Consider the following 17,689-nt stretch of genomic DNA (forward strand, 5'->3'; position numbering starts at 1 on the left):
GATGCAGATGCAGGGAGCCCCAAAAGAGTCCCAGCGGCAGGAAAACCCGGATAATTGCGTAGGAACGCAGAAAAGAAGAAAATTAACTCTAAACACAGCCGCCAAATGATTTCAGCGTAGTACTTAAAATTGAATTTTTCCCTTCAATTTTTCATGAAACTTTCAGTTTTGAATAAATTGCAGAACCATAATTCTTGTTGTTGTTTTAACATAACCTCATATTTCCAAACATTGTGCAATATTGCTATCAAAAACCGGGAGAACAAGGTGGAAATTACAAATTTTAGCTGTTCTGATGCAGGACAATGGGAGTTACTGGATTGTGGAAATTGCTTGAACCATCTGGGAAGCCTGTTCCGGTGGAAACTCTAGAAAACAAAGTCTTGGCGATTGGTAAATTGCATTTCTGTTTGACTCTCATACTGATTTTGATGATTATTTGCTCAATTTTTCCTTCCATAGATATCTCTATTTGGCTACATCAAGTTGTAAAAGGATTTCAGGATTCTAAAGGTGGTACCCTACCTAATGCTCATCTACTTGGTCTTTTTCATCGACTGTGCAAACTTCTCTTCTACCGGATAAAGCCCGTTTTTGTGTTTGACGGTGGTGCTCCACCGCTAAAGAAGCAAACTCTTAGGAAGCGTCAGGAGAATAAGAAACAGTTTCTAAGTTCAGCTGACCGTCTCCAAGAACTCCTTCTACAAGCCCTTGCAAAGGAAAAGGTTGTTCAGCAAGTTTTGGGAGACAGTGCACCACTTCTGACAAAATCTCCTAAGAAGAAAATTGAAGAGGAAAATAAACCCAGCAGAGATGATATGTTTAAGCTACCTCCATTGGAAGAATCGTCCACTGCAGTGGTTGTAGATGATTCCCTTGAGGAGAAGAAAATGTCCAACATGTGTTTGCACTCTGTTGATGTGAATAGTGCGGCATTTAAAGCTCTTCCAGCTGATAAACGATATGAAATTCTAACGGATCTCAAAGAAACACGCAAACAATCGTCATGGGGACGTCTACATGAACTTCCGGTCCACAGCAATGATTTCGCCTCTTTCCAAATGGAGCGCCTTCTAAAGAGGCGCCAAATTCAGGTATCTCTTGAAGAGGCCGAGAAGGACATGGGTGGTGCTACGCTCTCATTTTATGAACTAGAAAAAATGCTCACTGAAGAAGGTGTTCTAGCAGCTGCGTCTAGAGAACATGGCCAGAGGATTGCCAATGACAATGTGACGAAATTTGTATTTGTCAAAGATCTTAAGAAAGCCTTAGAGGACGCTAAGAAAATAGAATCTGATTGTGGAGAATCTTCAAGTGGGGCACCCAGTGCAGCATACAATGAACTTGGTACGGAATTTGAAAATGATTTACAGAAAGCCATTGCAATGTCTTTGGAAGAGGAGCCAGACGATGAAGAGGAAATTCCTGAGACAGTCGTGAAGATGAGTGAAGAACAAAAGAAGTTCCTAAAAGGAGCTGCAAAGTCTCTGGCTAGGGCGTATATGATGGAGTTTGGTGGAATGTCTAGTGAGGACGTTGAAGATCTCTTCAAGGAGACCGAAGAAGACGTATCAAATGAAAGTCCCAAAACAACTTATTTCGATGTACCTGAAGAGAAATTGGAGACGGCTGTTCAAGTAATTTCCAGTGATTCCGACTCGGACTTTGAAGAGGTTCCGATGGTGGAGAAAAAGGGCTTGGAAGTTGTGATAAATCCCAGTGAAATTCGAGAATCTCTCGAAAATGATTTATTCTCAGACATTTTTGCCAAAGAGGATCAAATAAAGGAGTTTGAAAAGCCTTCCACAGCTTCATCTCCTGCTGAGAATTCTCAAGAAATTTTGATAAAATCTGTCCAGAAAGTTGTTGCCACAGAAGCTTTGCGGAAGGAAGTTGAAACGGAAGCAAATGTAATGGCAACGGCAGCTCAAACAATTTTAAAGACTAAGGTAAGATATAAAAGTAGTTATCCAACAAAAGCAATTGATAATTTTCTACATTCTCACAAAATCCAGGAAACAATCAAAGATGTTGCAAAAGATGAACACCTGGAGTCCAAGGGATCGCATTTTTCATCAACAATACCACAAGGGACTACAAACTCTGAGGTTTCTGCTAAGAGTATATCTCCATCGCAGAGTGATGAAGTTGTTCCGGAAGCTGTGGAACCTGAAAAATGCAACAAAGTCATTGATGGTACACAGAAGAGTATTCTAGAGGAGTTGATGCAGCAGAAAAATGCCATTCCCACCATTACTCTCGAAGATTTGTCGGTGAATCTGAAAAATCCAACTACATCTTCAGTGATTGAAATATCGGATACAGATGAAGACAAAACTCCCACAAAAGTTAAAAAATCCCTTGATGACTATTTCCAAGTAACTCCAGGGAAGAAAAAGGAGGAGAAAAAAGAGGAAGATATTCCAAAGGTGCCTTCACCGTTTTTTGTAAAGAAATCACCGGAAAAATTCACCCCAAAGAAAGCAACAAGAGAGCTTTTTCCAGAAGATAAAATAATGGAGAATCAGGAGAGTTTCATAAAAATTCTCGAAGAAAAAGACCGGGAAAAACTTCAAGAAATTAAGACAGATCTTGCGAAAGAAAAGAATGAGCTAGAGAGAGAAAAGAACAAACAAGAGCGCCTAGCAGTGTCCATAACGGATAAAATGAGTTCAGAATGCAAGGAATTGCTAAAACTATTTGGAATTCCTTACATCATTGCCCCAATGGAAGCTGAAGCACAATGTGCCTTCATGAATGCTATTCAATTGACCGATGGCACAATAACAGATGACAGCGATATCTGGCTCTTTGGTGGGCAGACAGTATATAAGAATTTCTTTGATCAACGGAAACATGTGCTGGAATATAGGATGGAAAAGATTGAGAAACTGTTTAGGGTGGATCGTACAAAACTTATTCAAATGGCTATGCTAGTGGGTAGTGATTACACAATCGGCATCAATGGAATCGGAGCTGTGACTGCACTTGAAATTCTTGCGCAATTCCCCGCTACAAGTACTGGTGATTCAGATACTGCCCTAATATCGGGACTGAAGAGTTTTAAAGAGTGGTGGCATGGAAGTCGGCATACATCCACAAAGCGCAGTGTCCTCAAAGGAAAACTGAACAACATCGTACTTACTGATGGTTTTCCCAGTATCAATGTGCTCCGCGCCTACCTCTACCCTGATGTTGATGATAGCCAAGAAGCATTTGTTTGGGGAAGTCCCGATGTGGAAAGCATTCGGGAATTTACGAAGAAAAAATTTGGCTGGACGTCAAACCGTACTGATGAGCTCCTCGATCCAGTTCTCAAGAAGCTCAGTGATCGCAAAGTTCAGTCATCAATCAAGAATTACTTCAAAATCCTCACTCCGTGCCATCCTACAGATATGAAGGTGAGTAAGAGAGTGCGTAAGGCCATTGATCACATGGCTGGGGAAACATCTGCAACACCACAAAAGGATGAAGAGTCGCCTAAGAAGAAAACTCGAAAGGGTGGCTGTAAAAAACAAAGTGAGAAGAAGGATTTGGATGGGGATAAGAGTGAGAAAAAGTCTGCACCAAAGCGAAGAAGCAATAGTCCTATACCAAGTACGAGCAAAGCTGCTTTTGAAAAGATTCCAAGGATCCCTAATACAAAAACTGCAATTCCGCAACGTGTAAAGGATGAGAAAGAAGCACAAGAGAAGATGAAGAAGGCTATTGAAGTATTCAAGAAGAAACCTAATTAAGCAATTTTTAGATCTAAATCCAAAATTAACTAAAATAATAAAGAATTTATAAGATAAATCATGATTTATTGGCTCATCGCCAGGATCACAAAAAAGCCTCAAAGTCTATTATATAGAGAGGGGAAATCTGCACTAAAATATTGTAGAAATTCTGCTGTGTTCACTGGAAGTTTTGGCTGAATTAGCTATCGTTTGTTGTGCATCTTAAGAGATTCTTTCTGTTACTTTTTGAGCTCTTCGAAAAATCGTGGTGGAACGCGAAATCTAATAAGATCCGTTTCTGGAAGCTTGTATAGTCTGTAGTGACTAATGGCTTCTAGGCACATCGTCTCTAGTCGAGGTATCTGCAGCCACATTCTGTAGATCTCAAAGTGCCCCGTCGTTCCGTAAATGTACATGCAGTGTGGATGACTCTGCGCCACACGCATTATCATGAGATTTATCTCTTCGATCACATTGATGAACCTCCATTCGTACGTTCGAAGATTTAACGCCCAAATGTCGGTGCAGTTGTCAAACTTACCATTTCCTCCAGCAATGACAATCTCCTGCCCATTTGGGGTATCAATAACGAGACATGATGGAGATACTCTCGCTTCTGGGTAGTTTTGAACAGATTTACTGCATCTGTCGGGTTTTGTGTTCACGGTTGACCAAGAGAGTGTTTTGAGATTGAAGACAGGAATCTCCACGAGGTCTACTAGCTGATCGAATCCTTGACCACCAATGAAGAAAACTCGTTCTGCAACCACAACAATTGAGTAATCGAATCTCCGGTCGCTGTTGTGGAGGAGCGGTCTAGAGATGTATTCATGCCCCATGCCTTTCAAATGAATCCTGTAAAGAACATATTTACTACCCATTTATAGTTTCATTTTATTGAAATGGAGTGTAAATTCTTTTTACCGGAAAATCTCACAGAAGAATCTTCTGTCCCCACCGAATTCTTCGGAAATACTGAGATCACCAAATGTATACAAGTAGTCTCCATAAACGGTAGATCCATAGCATTCTAGGGGATGCTCTGGCCTGGGAATGTCTGGCAACAAATCCTCCCCATCTTCGTACTCATACGCAATCCTCTTCCCGTACCTCGTCTTAAAGACATGACGATTGGGAAGGAAGTTGTCCAGCTCATCAAGCGTCGACCACGTAGAGGTGAATACATTGTAGATGTGGGTTTCAGTTGCATTTCTGCACTCAAATTCCTTGGTGAAGAAGAGCCTCCATCCGTCGCGGCACTCAAATTTAGGATCATCATTTTGGGATGACGTTCGCACCAGCATATTTGGTGATGCGATAGATAGTTTATCAAGTTTAAAGGGTTTTTGAGCAAAGCATTACTCCTTTGCTTCCACTGCCATTGCTATGTTTTCCTTGAACTCTATTTATTAAATTACAAAATTTTCTCGCACTAGGATTTCGTTTCTGTTCAGCTATGCATTTCTACACCGCTGGTCCGATTGCGATGAAATTTGGTACAGATATAACTGTCACCAGGCCATTGACACCAATGTTATGAATTCCCCCACCACCCTAAGCTCTCCTTCATGTAGCCCCTCCCTCTATACAAATTCCACGCTTTTTTGGCAACTTTTTGAATTTGGCGCCCTTTTTGGTACATTTTGTTGAAGAGAAAATGAGACGGATGCATTTCACTACTAGTCGTCTCCCTCACACATTCAGTTTTTCGCAATTTTCTCGCGTTTTCCGCCGAATTTTCCAGCGAAATTGAGTTTTTCATGACCAGGAAGAAACTTTTGAATTTTTGGCATCAAAAATTCCAAAAGTCACGAAAATTCATTTCCGGGAAAAAAAGTGCGTGTAAAATCCCCAACCGTCAAAAATTGCGCGGGCCCCAAATTCCACACAGAGAGGCTCCCCGGGGGCTCCGGAGCCCCCAGAAGATCTTCAAGTGCTCCAAAAATGCGTTTCATGCCAAAAAATTGGGAAAAAAAACAAGGGAAATCGTATTTTTGGAAAAACAAAAAAAAAGTTCGTTAAGTTCAAATTTTATTATTTGGGCCAGACGTCAGCACCACAATGCGCAGAGTGAGACGATAGTATATATATATAATGTCACCTCTCGAAGAAATGCTGTGAGTTTTTGCATTTTTTATACGCGTAAAAATTACATGGTATTTTTTTTTACTCACAAAATATAGCATTTAAATTAAACAGCCTTTTGCAATTTTCCCACAATTACTATGTTTTAGAAGAAAAATTGTGTTTAGCTTTCAAAGTCGCAATGTAATGATTTTTCATGACGATTTATGCCAATTTATCACTTAATGAGCAGGTTAACATTGCCTTGATTTTAGTCAGGGCGTTACAATAAAAATAATAAATTCGATTAATACACACTGTTAATTTTTTCGATTTTTTTGTACAGAACACAAGATCCCACGTGTAAAGCCCAATTCGACCATATGAATGAGTTTTTTTTTGCGATTTCATTGATCCATCAAAGGGTTGAACGGGTTCAACGAGGTTCAGGGTGCAAAAATACTCTTGAAGAGTATTCTTAGAGAGCTCAAAGTGTCATCTCTATGTCCTACTGAGAGGTTTAGTGTTATCTTAAGGTGGTTCCTTTTCAGTCATTCACAGTGTTCGTTCACAGGTTGGTATTCCACTTATGTGTAAAATAGCAAAATGTATAATAGCAGACGAAAGACAAATGTTTTTTTATAAATCACAATAATCATGAATTTTCTGAAGATTTTCTTAAATTTACATTAAATTACACATGCAATTAATTGATTGATTTAATTATATTAGCTGTGTTTCTTTCAGACACAGCTTTTGTGTACACTCTAAAATGCAAAGTCATCAGATCGGGCTCAAACTTGGGATGAGCACGAATTAGGGTCCCCACATTCCAAAAAACGTATGCGCCAAAAAAAAATTTTTCCGGCCGTCCGTCCGTCCGGCCGGCCGGCCGGAACCTATCGCCTAATTGCGAGAGAACGGTGATAGATAGAGACTTGCGGTAAACGGCAAAGTTTAAATATCGATTGGAAGACATCCGATTATGATGTCAAATCCACCCCCCCACCTCCGCGTCCGCCATTTTGAATAACCTCAAAATTTTGTTTTGCCTATATCTCAGCCGCTATTATAGCTAGAGGGCTGAAATTTTGATATGTTGTAGGGGCCATCAAGAGCTTTCCAACGATACCACATTTTCGAAAATCGGTCAAGCCGTTTAGTCAATATGGCCGCCACAATTTTTCATCGAAAATCGACCATAACTCGAAAACGGCTTGACCGATTTTGATCAACCCGGGGTCAAATGAAAGACCTCAACAAACCCTACAACTCTCTAGAACATCCGAAGTTTCAAAAGTGACCTCTAGGGGGCCAAAAATCAAAAACAAAATTTTCGATTAGTTTTCGATGAATATCTCGAAAACTGTACGATAGATTTGGATGAAATTTCAGTATGTTATTGTTGACTATATTATCTAGCTCCATGCCAAAAATGAAGAAAATCTATGTCGCCGTTCTCGAGATATAGCCTTCCAAAGTTGGCATGTCATATCTCGGGTTCTACAAGTCCGATCTTGATCAACTCAAGCGCAAATGAAAGGTTTCGAGAAACCCTACAAATGTCTAGAACATTGCAACTTCGAGAAATGACCTCAAGAGGCGCTAAAGTCAAAAACAAAGTTTTCGAAAATTTCGAACTCGAATTTTTCGAAAATGGCGACATATTTTTTTTTCATTTTTCGATATGTTATAGCTGACTTCAAGACCTTTCAAACAAAAAAAAATTTATGAAAATCAATTAATCCGTTCTCAAGATATGGCCTTCCAAACATTTCTTAGGGTATGACTTTTCAACTTTTCCCGACTTTGCGCGTATTTAAATTAATTCGCGTTCTAGTTTGCTCTCACAAAATTGGTACACTGAAAGAAACACAGCTCCCGTAAGCTTGGTCAGCTTACCAGTACATTTTAGTGAATTTCTCAGAAAAAAATACCATTGAATATGCTCTAAAAGACTGATAAATTAAATTTATACACATTATTATATTGGTCTCACTGTGGAATTTCAAATCACATATAGGGCGATGCATTATCTCTGTTTCTGATATTTATAACAATTCATTCACAATTTATGATGGCATCCTCAGCTCATATAAACATGCGTATTATTGCTGAAGAGGCTTTAAATGTTTAGGATAAATAGAGTCACATCGCTTGTAAATTTGATGTAAAAAAAGAGTCCATTGGACATGAAAGCATCGAGGGGAGAACACTAGGATTTTCGTTTCTTCTGCAAAAGGGTCGACATAGGGGAAGACAGAGAGGCGGAACCTTTTATTTCTTAAATTCTTTTGAGACTTGCACATAATAAAATAAAATAAAATGTTAAAATATCAATTGTCCTTATATGTAAATAGTAAGATTTTAAAGACCGGTAGACTTTATGTGTAACAAGCTCAGAGAATCCATTCTTTTATATACATATTATATTGATTTTCTCCATTAAAATCCCATCTAACTAAAGTGGAATGAAAAGTACGGGGGAGGCTTATATGTATACGATATAAAGGCGAAAATGATAAATGATAAATTCCGCCATTTTGCGCAGATTCTGCGCATTATTTTCGCTCAAATTATTGCAATTTACTTCGGCTTCTATCTTTCCCCGAATGGTGTAATAATGAAATCACGTCTCAAATTTAAAATTGTAGGGTTTTAGGGAGAATAACAAGAATCCCAAAGGTAATTACCTAAAATTATTAAGGCAATAAAAAGAACATCAAAATCATTTTCTATTCTTTTACCATTAGGGAAAAAGGAAATACGAATAATCAATACGAAATAGAATATTAAAGGACTCGAAAAATGTTTGACTATGCATTTTCTAATAATAATGTAGTTATATATAATGATTTTATTTATTGGTTAAATTGATTTTTTTTTGTGATACGTTGCATTGTAATACATATTTTACTGTGTAGGTATATGGAATTGGAAAATTTCTTGTACAGTGCAAGTCCACATCAACATCAACGAACAATCGCATATACTACTCTCGCGTATTAAAAATAATGCGCGAGAGTAGTACATCCGATTGTTCGTTGATATGGACTTGCGCTATATATATGTTTTAGTTTAGGACCACTACCTACAGTTTTACAACTGTTTCCTGCGTGCACTAAAAGTCGTCTTAAAATCCATAGAGTAAACATTTTTTTCTTCTTCCAAGGTTTGTAGAAAATAAAATTTTATGAAAATAATATTTATGAGAATGAATTTAGGCAATAAAAAGGCTCTCTCGAAGTAGAAAATTGTTTCTTTTGATGTTTGCCTCTCCTACGAGATCTCTTTTAACACCGTGCTCACATCACTTTCAGGTCAATTCTTTTGTGGTCTTTTCAAGATGAGCGGAACGCGCATTTCATTGTCAGTGATACATTGTGGATAATTTGTATCACTCTCTTGTTGCATTTATAGACAATTTTTGATCATTTTCATGAAAAAAAAACTGTTCTGATAAATCTTAGCTATATACCTACCATATTAGTTGGTATACCACAATCGTGGCATACCAAGTATTGTAATCATCGGAAAAACCGACCACCTCAGATCGGGCTCAAACTTGGTATGAGCAAGTTTTAGACTTCCCACATTACGAAAATGGTGGTGGAAAATTTTTGATCCGGCCGGCCGGCCGTCCTGCCGGCCGTCCTGCCGGTCGCCCAAACTTTGCTTTATATCTTAAGAACGGTAACAGATAGACTTCCGGTTTGAAGTTTTCTATAGAAATGTGGGTGTAAAATTTCATTTTTTCACATTTTCAAAATTCAAAATGGCCGCCGTCCGCCATTTTGAAATACCGTGAACCACTTCCCTTATAGTTAGAGGTCTGAAATTTTAGTATGTTGTAGTGCTCAGTGAGATGTTTTCATCAACAAATCATACTTGAAAATCGGTCAAGCGGTTTAGCAAATATGGCGGCCTAAAGCAAAAAGTGTTTTTTCAATATAACTCGAGAACGGCTTGACCGATTTTGACCATCTTGGTATCAAATGAAAGGTATTGAGAAGCCCTACAACAGTCTAGAACATTCCAAGTTTCAAAAACATCCGCAAGAGGCGCTAAAATCGAAAACAAAAATTGCCTAACTTTAAGGGGCAATATCTCCGAACATCTGTTATAGATTTCCTTTAAATTTTGATATGTTGTAGCCTGACTCAATATCTATCATCAGTCCGAAAATGAAGAAAATCTATGTCTCCGTTTAGAAGATATAGCCATTTGAAAAATTCTTGAATTTGAAAAGTTCTAAGAGCCATATCTCTTGAACGGTCTGTCCGATTTTGCTCAATTTGGTATCAAATTAAAGGTTTTGCAAAACTCTATAACTTTCCGAAACATCAGAAACCTCTAGAACCATTCCTTGTGGACAAAAAGTGCAAAAAACTGTTTTCGTAGAACAAAAATCCGCCATTTTGTGTTCTGGAGGTGACCTTGAAATGTATCGCAATATACATCAGATTATAGCTTATTTTAATAGCTTTCCATAACTAGTCAAGAAATTTCTGTAGGTCTAATAGAACTTAAGATATAAGCATTTTAATCCGTCAAATTGCTAAATTTTACAAAAAATAGACTTTGCCTACTAATACTACTCACAAATTAAATTACAATGCATAGACTGACCCATCCGCGTTGTGGTATACCAACTCTAATAACTGGACGCGTTATGATTGACTTTTTTTTATTACGTGCAAATGTTATGAAAATTGGTGTTTCACAAGGTGAGGAATTTCTTTTGTTGTATGTAATTAAATTTATCGATTATCAATGTTAGGCGTGCAAAATCGTTATTATATACCTCCCAAAAACAATAATGATGATGAAGATTTGTTTTTACACAGATTGACATTTTTTTTAATCAATTATGATTTACTTTTGGTCAAACTTTTAAAAATCTATATCCTTATTAATGAGGAAGACGTTTTATTGATCCCTCCTGTTATTGGTATATTAAGTACTACTACCTCTTTTTAGGCGACCTTCCACTGTTTATTCCTGCACATTCAATTTATTCAACGTTTTAATTGAATTGAACTGTTATTTAATATACATAATTGTGATATTATGTGGGATAAGAATAAAGGGGCAAAAAACTTCTTGTTGAATAGTTATATAGCATTCTAGAAGACAAAAACTTCGTGTGTGGGACAACAAAAGGCGATCGCGTGCTGATATTAATCAAGATCGTCACGTGTGTTTTGTACTTCTTCAATGTTCGCCTTATGTTCTAGTTATCGCGCGACACAACAAACAGAAATCCCCATTGTTTCACTCTTAATGAGTTCAACAGGGCACAATTGCACAACTAAAGGGTGCTTTTTTCACATCAATTAAAAGATTTAAGGGGGTGATAATTATGTATGTCCATGTTTTACCTTAAAAAATTACATATGTACATTTCGATAAATTGATTACTGCAATCACTTTAAAGTATGACAAATCGAAAATAAATAAAATAGAATTAGACATATGTACCTAACTATTTTTTCTATTAAAGAATCATCTTTGTATATTTTAATAATGCTCAAAACAGGAAATTCATTACCTATAAAATAACATCTTTAACATATAAGTGCATACTAATCTACTTGATTGAATATACATATCGAGGGCTAGATTGTAAAAATGGCTAATTTTGTGTACAATGTAGCCCTCGATATGTGGAATGTTTGAGCATTTATACATACAATTTTTTAATCAGTTTTTATCAAAGAAAAATACTTGGTGTTCGCCACGAAGTGGAACACCAACAAATTTTTATTTTTTTTTAATCTTATGTTTTCTATATTATTTAGGAAGTATTTCTTGTCGAACATAGGTTTTAGCAATGTTTACATAACATTAAAAACTTTGAGGGTTGTTAAAACTTACAATAAATAGTGGACATAAATTTATCTATACATGGTCAATAAACACAACATGGCTAAAATTAGCCTACACTAAAGGGCAGTTGCTGTGACCCTGCCACGTTTGTGAGAATTGGTCAAATGCACGCCCCCATTTTTCCTTACCTTTGGGGTATATCTGCTAAATTAGGGTCTTTAGAAGCACCATGTAGTGACGAGTTTAGGGCTTCACTTCAAGGATCGTGTTTACCATACTAATAAAAGAAGGCACCCCAGAAGCGAATCCTGTAGTGTTTAGACTTCATGCATTCCTCCCTTCATCGCACAATAATTTATTAATCTAGCCTTTCGAGTATGTACCAACCAATATTCAGCATAAATAGAATAATTTTATGTCTCACAGTCCTTTTCATACAAAAGTCAATCATAACGCGTCCAGTTATTAGAGTTGGTATACCACAACGCGGATGGGTCAGTCTATGCGTTGTAATTTAATTTTTAAGTAGTATTAGTAGGCAAAGTTGATTTTTTAATGAAATTCATCAATTCGAAAGACAAAAATGGTTATATTTCAAGTTCTATTGCACATACAGAAATTTCTTGACTAGTTTTGGAAAGGTATTGAAATAAGCTATAATTTGACATATATTTCGATACATTTCAAGGTCACCTCCAGAACACGAAATTGCGGATTTTTGTTTGACCAAAACAGTTTTTTGGACTTTTTGTCCTCAAGGAATGGTTTTAGAGTTTTCTGATGTTCCAGAAAGTTGTAGAAAATTGCAAAACCTTTAATTTGATACCAAATTGAGCAAAATCGGACAATCCGTTCAAGAGATATGACTCTTAGAACTTTTCAAATTCAAGAATTTTTCAAATGGCTATATCTTCTAAACGGTAACATAGAATTTCTTCATTTTTGGACTGATGAAAGATATTGAGTCAGGCTACAACATATCAAAATTTAAAGGAAAACGATAACAGATGTTGGGAGATATAGCCCCTTAAAGTTAGGCAATTTTTGTTTTTGTTTTTAGCGCCTCTTGCGGATGTTTTTGTAACTTGAAATGTTCTAGACAGTTGTAGGGCTTCTCAATACCTTTCATTTGATACCAAGATGGTCAAAATCGGTCAAGCCGTTCTCGAGTTATATCGAAAAAACACTTTTTGCTTTAGGCCGCCATATTTGCTAAACCGCTTGACCGATTTTCAAGTATGATTTGTTGATGAAAACATCTCACTGAGCTCTACAACATACTAAAATTTCAGACCTCTAGCTTTAAGGGAACTGGTCGACGGTATTTCAAAATGGTGGACGGCGGCCATCTTGGATTTTGAAAATGCGAAAAAATGAAATTTTACACCCACATTTCTATAGAAAACTTCAAACCGGAAGTCTCTATCTGTTACTGTTCTCGAGTTATAAGCCAAAGTTTGGCGCACCGGCCGGCAGGCCGGCCGGATCAAAAATTTTCCACCACCATTTTCGTAATGTGGGATGTCTAAAACGTGCTCATACCAAGTTTGAGCCCGATCTGAGGTGGTCGGTTTTTCCGATGATTACAATACTTGGTATGCCACGATTGTGGTATACCAACTAATAACTTAATCTTATAAATATAATCCATAAATATTTTTGAAGAAAAGCAAACGAAGAAGCTGTAAATAAATGGCAACATAGTGAAGAAGTGGGTATCCTATATGAATGTGAAGAAAAGGAAGAAAATGAATTAAGGACGCCTTTCAGCAAGCGTAACAATTCATTCATTTCTTACTCATCTCCACTAAAATCTTCAATGTGCCGTGAAATAAATCACAACTTTGCCTGTTAACATAAAGTAATCAATAGCCCAAAGTTAGAGAGATGTCGAAACATTTTTTTTTACTCTGCCTCGCACCCAAAAAGGACCCTCAAGGGACGACTCTTGAAGAGAGCCGACAATCGGTGCACAGCAGTGCGAATGAAAATCTAGAAATTTTTCACCCTCCAAAAACGATGGGATATCATTTAGCATGAAAACATCAACAATGAGGATCTTTTTTGGTGTCTCTTTCACTGAATGTGTCAATTTTGCTGATTGACATTGCTCTCACTGGGAGTTACACGGGAGACTTGATTCAGGAATTACATAATACTGAAATTGAATGGTGACGCGGAAGACTTTCGCAGCGGGTCTTCCATATACCTATAGGTACCTACTATGAAATTTGAGATACATTTTTTAGCAAATTATATCGTTTTATACAGAACGTAATAGTAGTCACACATTAAAAAAAAAGTAGCATAACATAATAATACTATAGCATAGTTTGTCCTAATTAAATTGATAGGAACCTATTTCATGCATATTAATATAATTAGACGCTCCCGAAGATTGTGAACCATACTCCTGTGTTTGGAATAATATATCTTCGGACACGTCGAATTGTTATTGGTGTACAACTAAATTGACTAAATAGTAAACGAAGATTTGAAGTAGTTTTTATGTGTTCTCGGCATATTGACAAACTTTAAGAAACATTTTTTGTTCATTTTTTTTTGTTTATTTGAAGACTTTTGATCTATGATCTGTGTTAAATCCCTTTCAGGAAAGATCCTTTAGGAAATCTGTTTCTTCTGTGCATTTTTACACTCCCTTTGGCACTCTCTTAATGCACATTGCAGTAGCTCAAATTTCTTATACATTTAGGGCCTTTAGCTTATCTTAATGCGATCAGCATGAATAAAACACTATTGTACATGATACTTGCTGTGTTGTTTGTCAGCAATGTAGATAACATCGAGGATATATGCAAGAAAACATACTATACAAAGATGTATGTATATATGTTGTATATAGGCACGTATTGAACCCGATAAAGGAAATATGAACCATTCTATTTCTTATTTGAGTGTAAAAGATCTAATGAACCGTTCAAAGTACCTAACAATTTTATTGCTTTTTAAGTGATCTTCCGAATGATATTCGACGCGCAACACACCTAATGAGCTACAATTTATACATCAAAGTGTGAAATCCAGAATGAGACTATCAACACGTCATTTAGCGATATTATGAAAAATCCTGTTAATTTATCTTAATTATACAGGCATTAGAAAATTTATTTCAGTGCTTATACCCTTAAATGGTTTTCAGAGTACAGAATGTGTGTCATTGCTGCTGTGGAGATGAAGATTGAGATATGATCACCTATGCAGATCGATGTTCTTTCTCAATATGTGTAGAGATGACGAAAAAAAAGAATGGTTCTTTTATCTTTTTTCAGGTACTTTTCCTCATCTTCTCAGCTTGAGATCTTTTGTTATACACGTTAAGCGTAAAATCCTTCCTAGCCTTTCAAACAGCAAAAATGTTAAGCCTTAAGAGAATAAATGTTATTTATTGATATCCCTTAGCAATTGCTTTGTTATGTAGGTGTAGGGAGTTCCTTTGTAAAATAAAAAAAAACATTTAACGATCAAACAATAGCTATGTTTATTTCTTTCTAATTCAATTTAAAAACATTTGCCATTTATTTTAAAATGTCTGAAACTAATGTTTTGTAAATTCGGACACTAAAAGCAAATTAATTTTCATCTATACTTTTTCTTAATGTGATCAAATACTTTAAAGGTATACTTCCTCTACTATTTTGTGATTATATTGTGAATATTTGAAACATTTAAAACGTTCCCATATAATACAAAAAATAGCTAGAGATACTTTATGTCCCTTGTATACGATTGTGCTTTTTTCCAATTATGTTTCTACAGCGGTGTTACGTTTTTCAACTCACTGAGCATCAGCTTTTTTTTTCCTTGTGTCATTATTACTCAACTGTGAGGAGCACACAATAAAAATTATTCATTCTGTTAGAGAAGGGGTGTCAGAATTTTTAAAGTCTTGCTTTACTTACTCAATTGAAAGAGGGGTATCGTATAAAAAATATTATTTATTTACTCACGCTGAACGAAGAAGTCAACTAATTGGAGTAGCAGCAACATTGGAAGTCTTGTCAGAAATCTCTTGTTACGTTTTCATTCGGTGGGGCATAGCCTTTTCTGCAAATATAAATGACACCATGCATTTAAAAAATATAGAGTTAATTTGACACCATATTGGTGTGAATTAAAGAGGATAAAACATCTGTCAAAATAAGACTAAATTGAAATATAAATACTGGTTCAAATTCGTTGATTAAGGTAGCAAAAGAGGTGAATCTTCGAATAAACTTATAATTCACCAATAATTATTATTTATGGCGTATTCAACAAACGCAGAGAATGAAAAGGTAATTATTGTTCTCGTTTGCAATATAAAACTCTTTTAGGGATCAGAATAAATATTTACAATCTCCTTACTGTGAGACTGCTAAATTCTATCAAACATCAGCTTGAATATTGCATACTTGAATGAAGAATAGGTCGAACAATCTCTATTGAGAGACATTTCTTGTATTTAACGAATGGATTAACTATACTTTTCGATTTCTCCCATATGCACACAGTAATTCAAACAAGTGATAAAATTCCCACAGTTACACCTCATAGAAACTATTGTGCATACAATATATGTATATACCTCCTTAATTTTCCTTACAACAATATATAAAACAAAGGCGAAAATTTAATTATGACTTATTCAATTCATTTTATATTTTTTTCAATTGGCCATGACATTGAGTTTAGTTTAATTTCCCCTTTTTGGCATTTTGAAAGGATAACAAAATCGCTTTTATGCAAACTTCGACAATAGTCATGCTAAATAGTAATATGACATGAGGGGGAGACTGATTAAAAACTTAAAAAAGATGTGTTTTTAATTGCCGTCGTTACATAATATTCAGCACCCCTATATGCTAAACGCACATTGGGTATGTAAGTATGACATTGTAAATGCACCGTATTTCAACATGGTGTTAAATGATTAGGTATTCAAATTTAATTGAAAATGGTAAATTCGATACGGTTTGATGAAACATTTAACAATAAATCACTATAATTATATATTACACAAAAATTTGGTGAGTGAAAAAATAGGGGTTTTTTCTATTCATTTGACTCATCAGCTGTGCTAAAATATTTTAAATAAACTTTGAAATTATATTTCTTTTCTCATAATCAACGTAGCTTTTTTTAGCATATATATTAGTGATTCAGTTTTCTTAATTCTCTGCCTAATATTTTTAATGAAAATTTTCACACAGAAAATATTAGATTAAGTTAGTCAAAACGGCCAAATTGATATACATATATCTCATAGTTTTAAGTTTCAAAAGTTTAACTGGAAATTTGAAAAAATCATCGTAGAGGATGGTAATATCGTTAAATATTAAAGATTTTGAAATCTTGTTTGTAAATCATTCAAATGGGATTTTAAGACTGACTTTAAAATACAGTCAGGTATTGGTTAACGTCGCATGGGATATACTCTTTCCACCCATTAAAAATAATGAGTGGAAAGAGTATATCCCATGCGACGTTAACCAATACCTGACTGTAATGATTATTATTAATAATTAGCTAAACCATAAACTTCAATTTTATCAGAAAAATTTGTGTGTTTTACAGTAATAAGTGTTTTAATCGGAATGTGAAGTAACCCCACAAAAAGCAAATTATCCCTTCCGACGGTATATGGAGAAGTCGTTTAAAGCACTAACATTTACACATTTTTATTACTAAAAGCTAAATACTTTCTTCATGGGTTGGAAGTGGGTGGTGTGGACCAATAGTTTGAGATTATGTAGAGTCAATCTGCAAGGCATATGGGTCAATTTTAATACACGATATTAGAACCATTTAGTAAGACTTCCATCAGAAAAAAAAAGATTTAGGTACATCATGACGATATTTTTCTCTCCACAGCACGACAAGGCTCACAAGACTAAAGAAACATACACTAATTTTTATGCAAACATATGTATGTTTTTTTTTTTTTTTTGCTATTGGCTTATCGTATTGCAAAAGATCCTTTTACGCTCCTTCACATTTCCTTCTGCTTAATCTGACAGGCAAAAAACGATTTGAAATTCCTACGAAAAACTCATACTGTGTAGTGTGTTTCCATATGC

General features: G+C 35.8%; 2 protein-coding genes across 3 annotated transcripts; one reads left to right on the forward strand and one right to left on the reverse strand.

The window, feature by feature from the left end:
• Nucleotides 1-166: 166 nt before the first annotated feature.
• LOC129789302 (DNA excision repair protein ERCC-5 homolog) lies at nt 167-3,795 on the forward strand. Of its 2 annotated transcripts, XM_055826020.1 has the most exons (3): nt 167-393; nt 463-1,949; nt 2,016-3,795. In XM_055826020.1, the coding sequence occupies exons 1-3, from the start codon at nt 306-308 to the stop codon at nt 3,735-3,737; spliced, it is 3,297 nt and encodes a 1,098-aa protein (XP_055681995.1). In that variant the 5' UTR covers nt 167-305; the 3' UTR covers nt 3,738-3,795. The 2 variants fall into 2 exon arrangements, with proteins under 2 accessions (XP_055681995.1, XP_055681994.1); XM_055826019.1 differs by having other exon boundaries at nt 217-393; nt 463-3,795.
• Nucleotides 3,783-5,466, reverse strand: LOC129789416 (kelch domain-containing protein 10 homolog). Its single transcript, XM_055826224.1, has 2 exons — nt 4,644-5,466; nt 3,783-4,574 (listed from the first exon to the last, which is right to left on the reverse strand). The coding sequence occupies exons 1-2, from the start codon at nt 5,021-5,023 to the stop codon at nt 3,959-3,961; spliced, it is 996 nt and encodes a 331-aa protein (XP_055682199.1). The 5' UTR covers nt 5,024-5,466; the 3' UTR covers nt 3,783-3,958.
• Between the last annotated feature and the right edge of the window lie 12,223 nt (nt 5,467-17,689).

The sequence above is a fragment of the Lutzomyia longipalpis genome, chromosome 2, assembly GCF_024334085.1.
Source record: "Lutzomyia longipalpis isolate SR_M1_2022 chromosome 2, ASM2433408v1".
In the NCBI taxonomy this organism is placed as follows: Eukaryota; Metazoa; Arthropoda; class Insecta; order Diptera; family Psychodidae; genus Lutzomyia; species Lutzomyia longipalpis.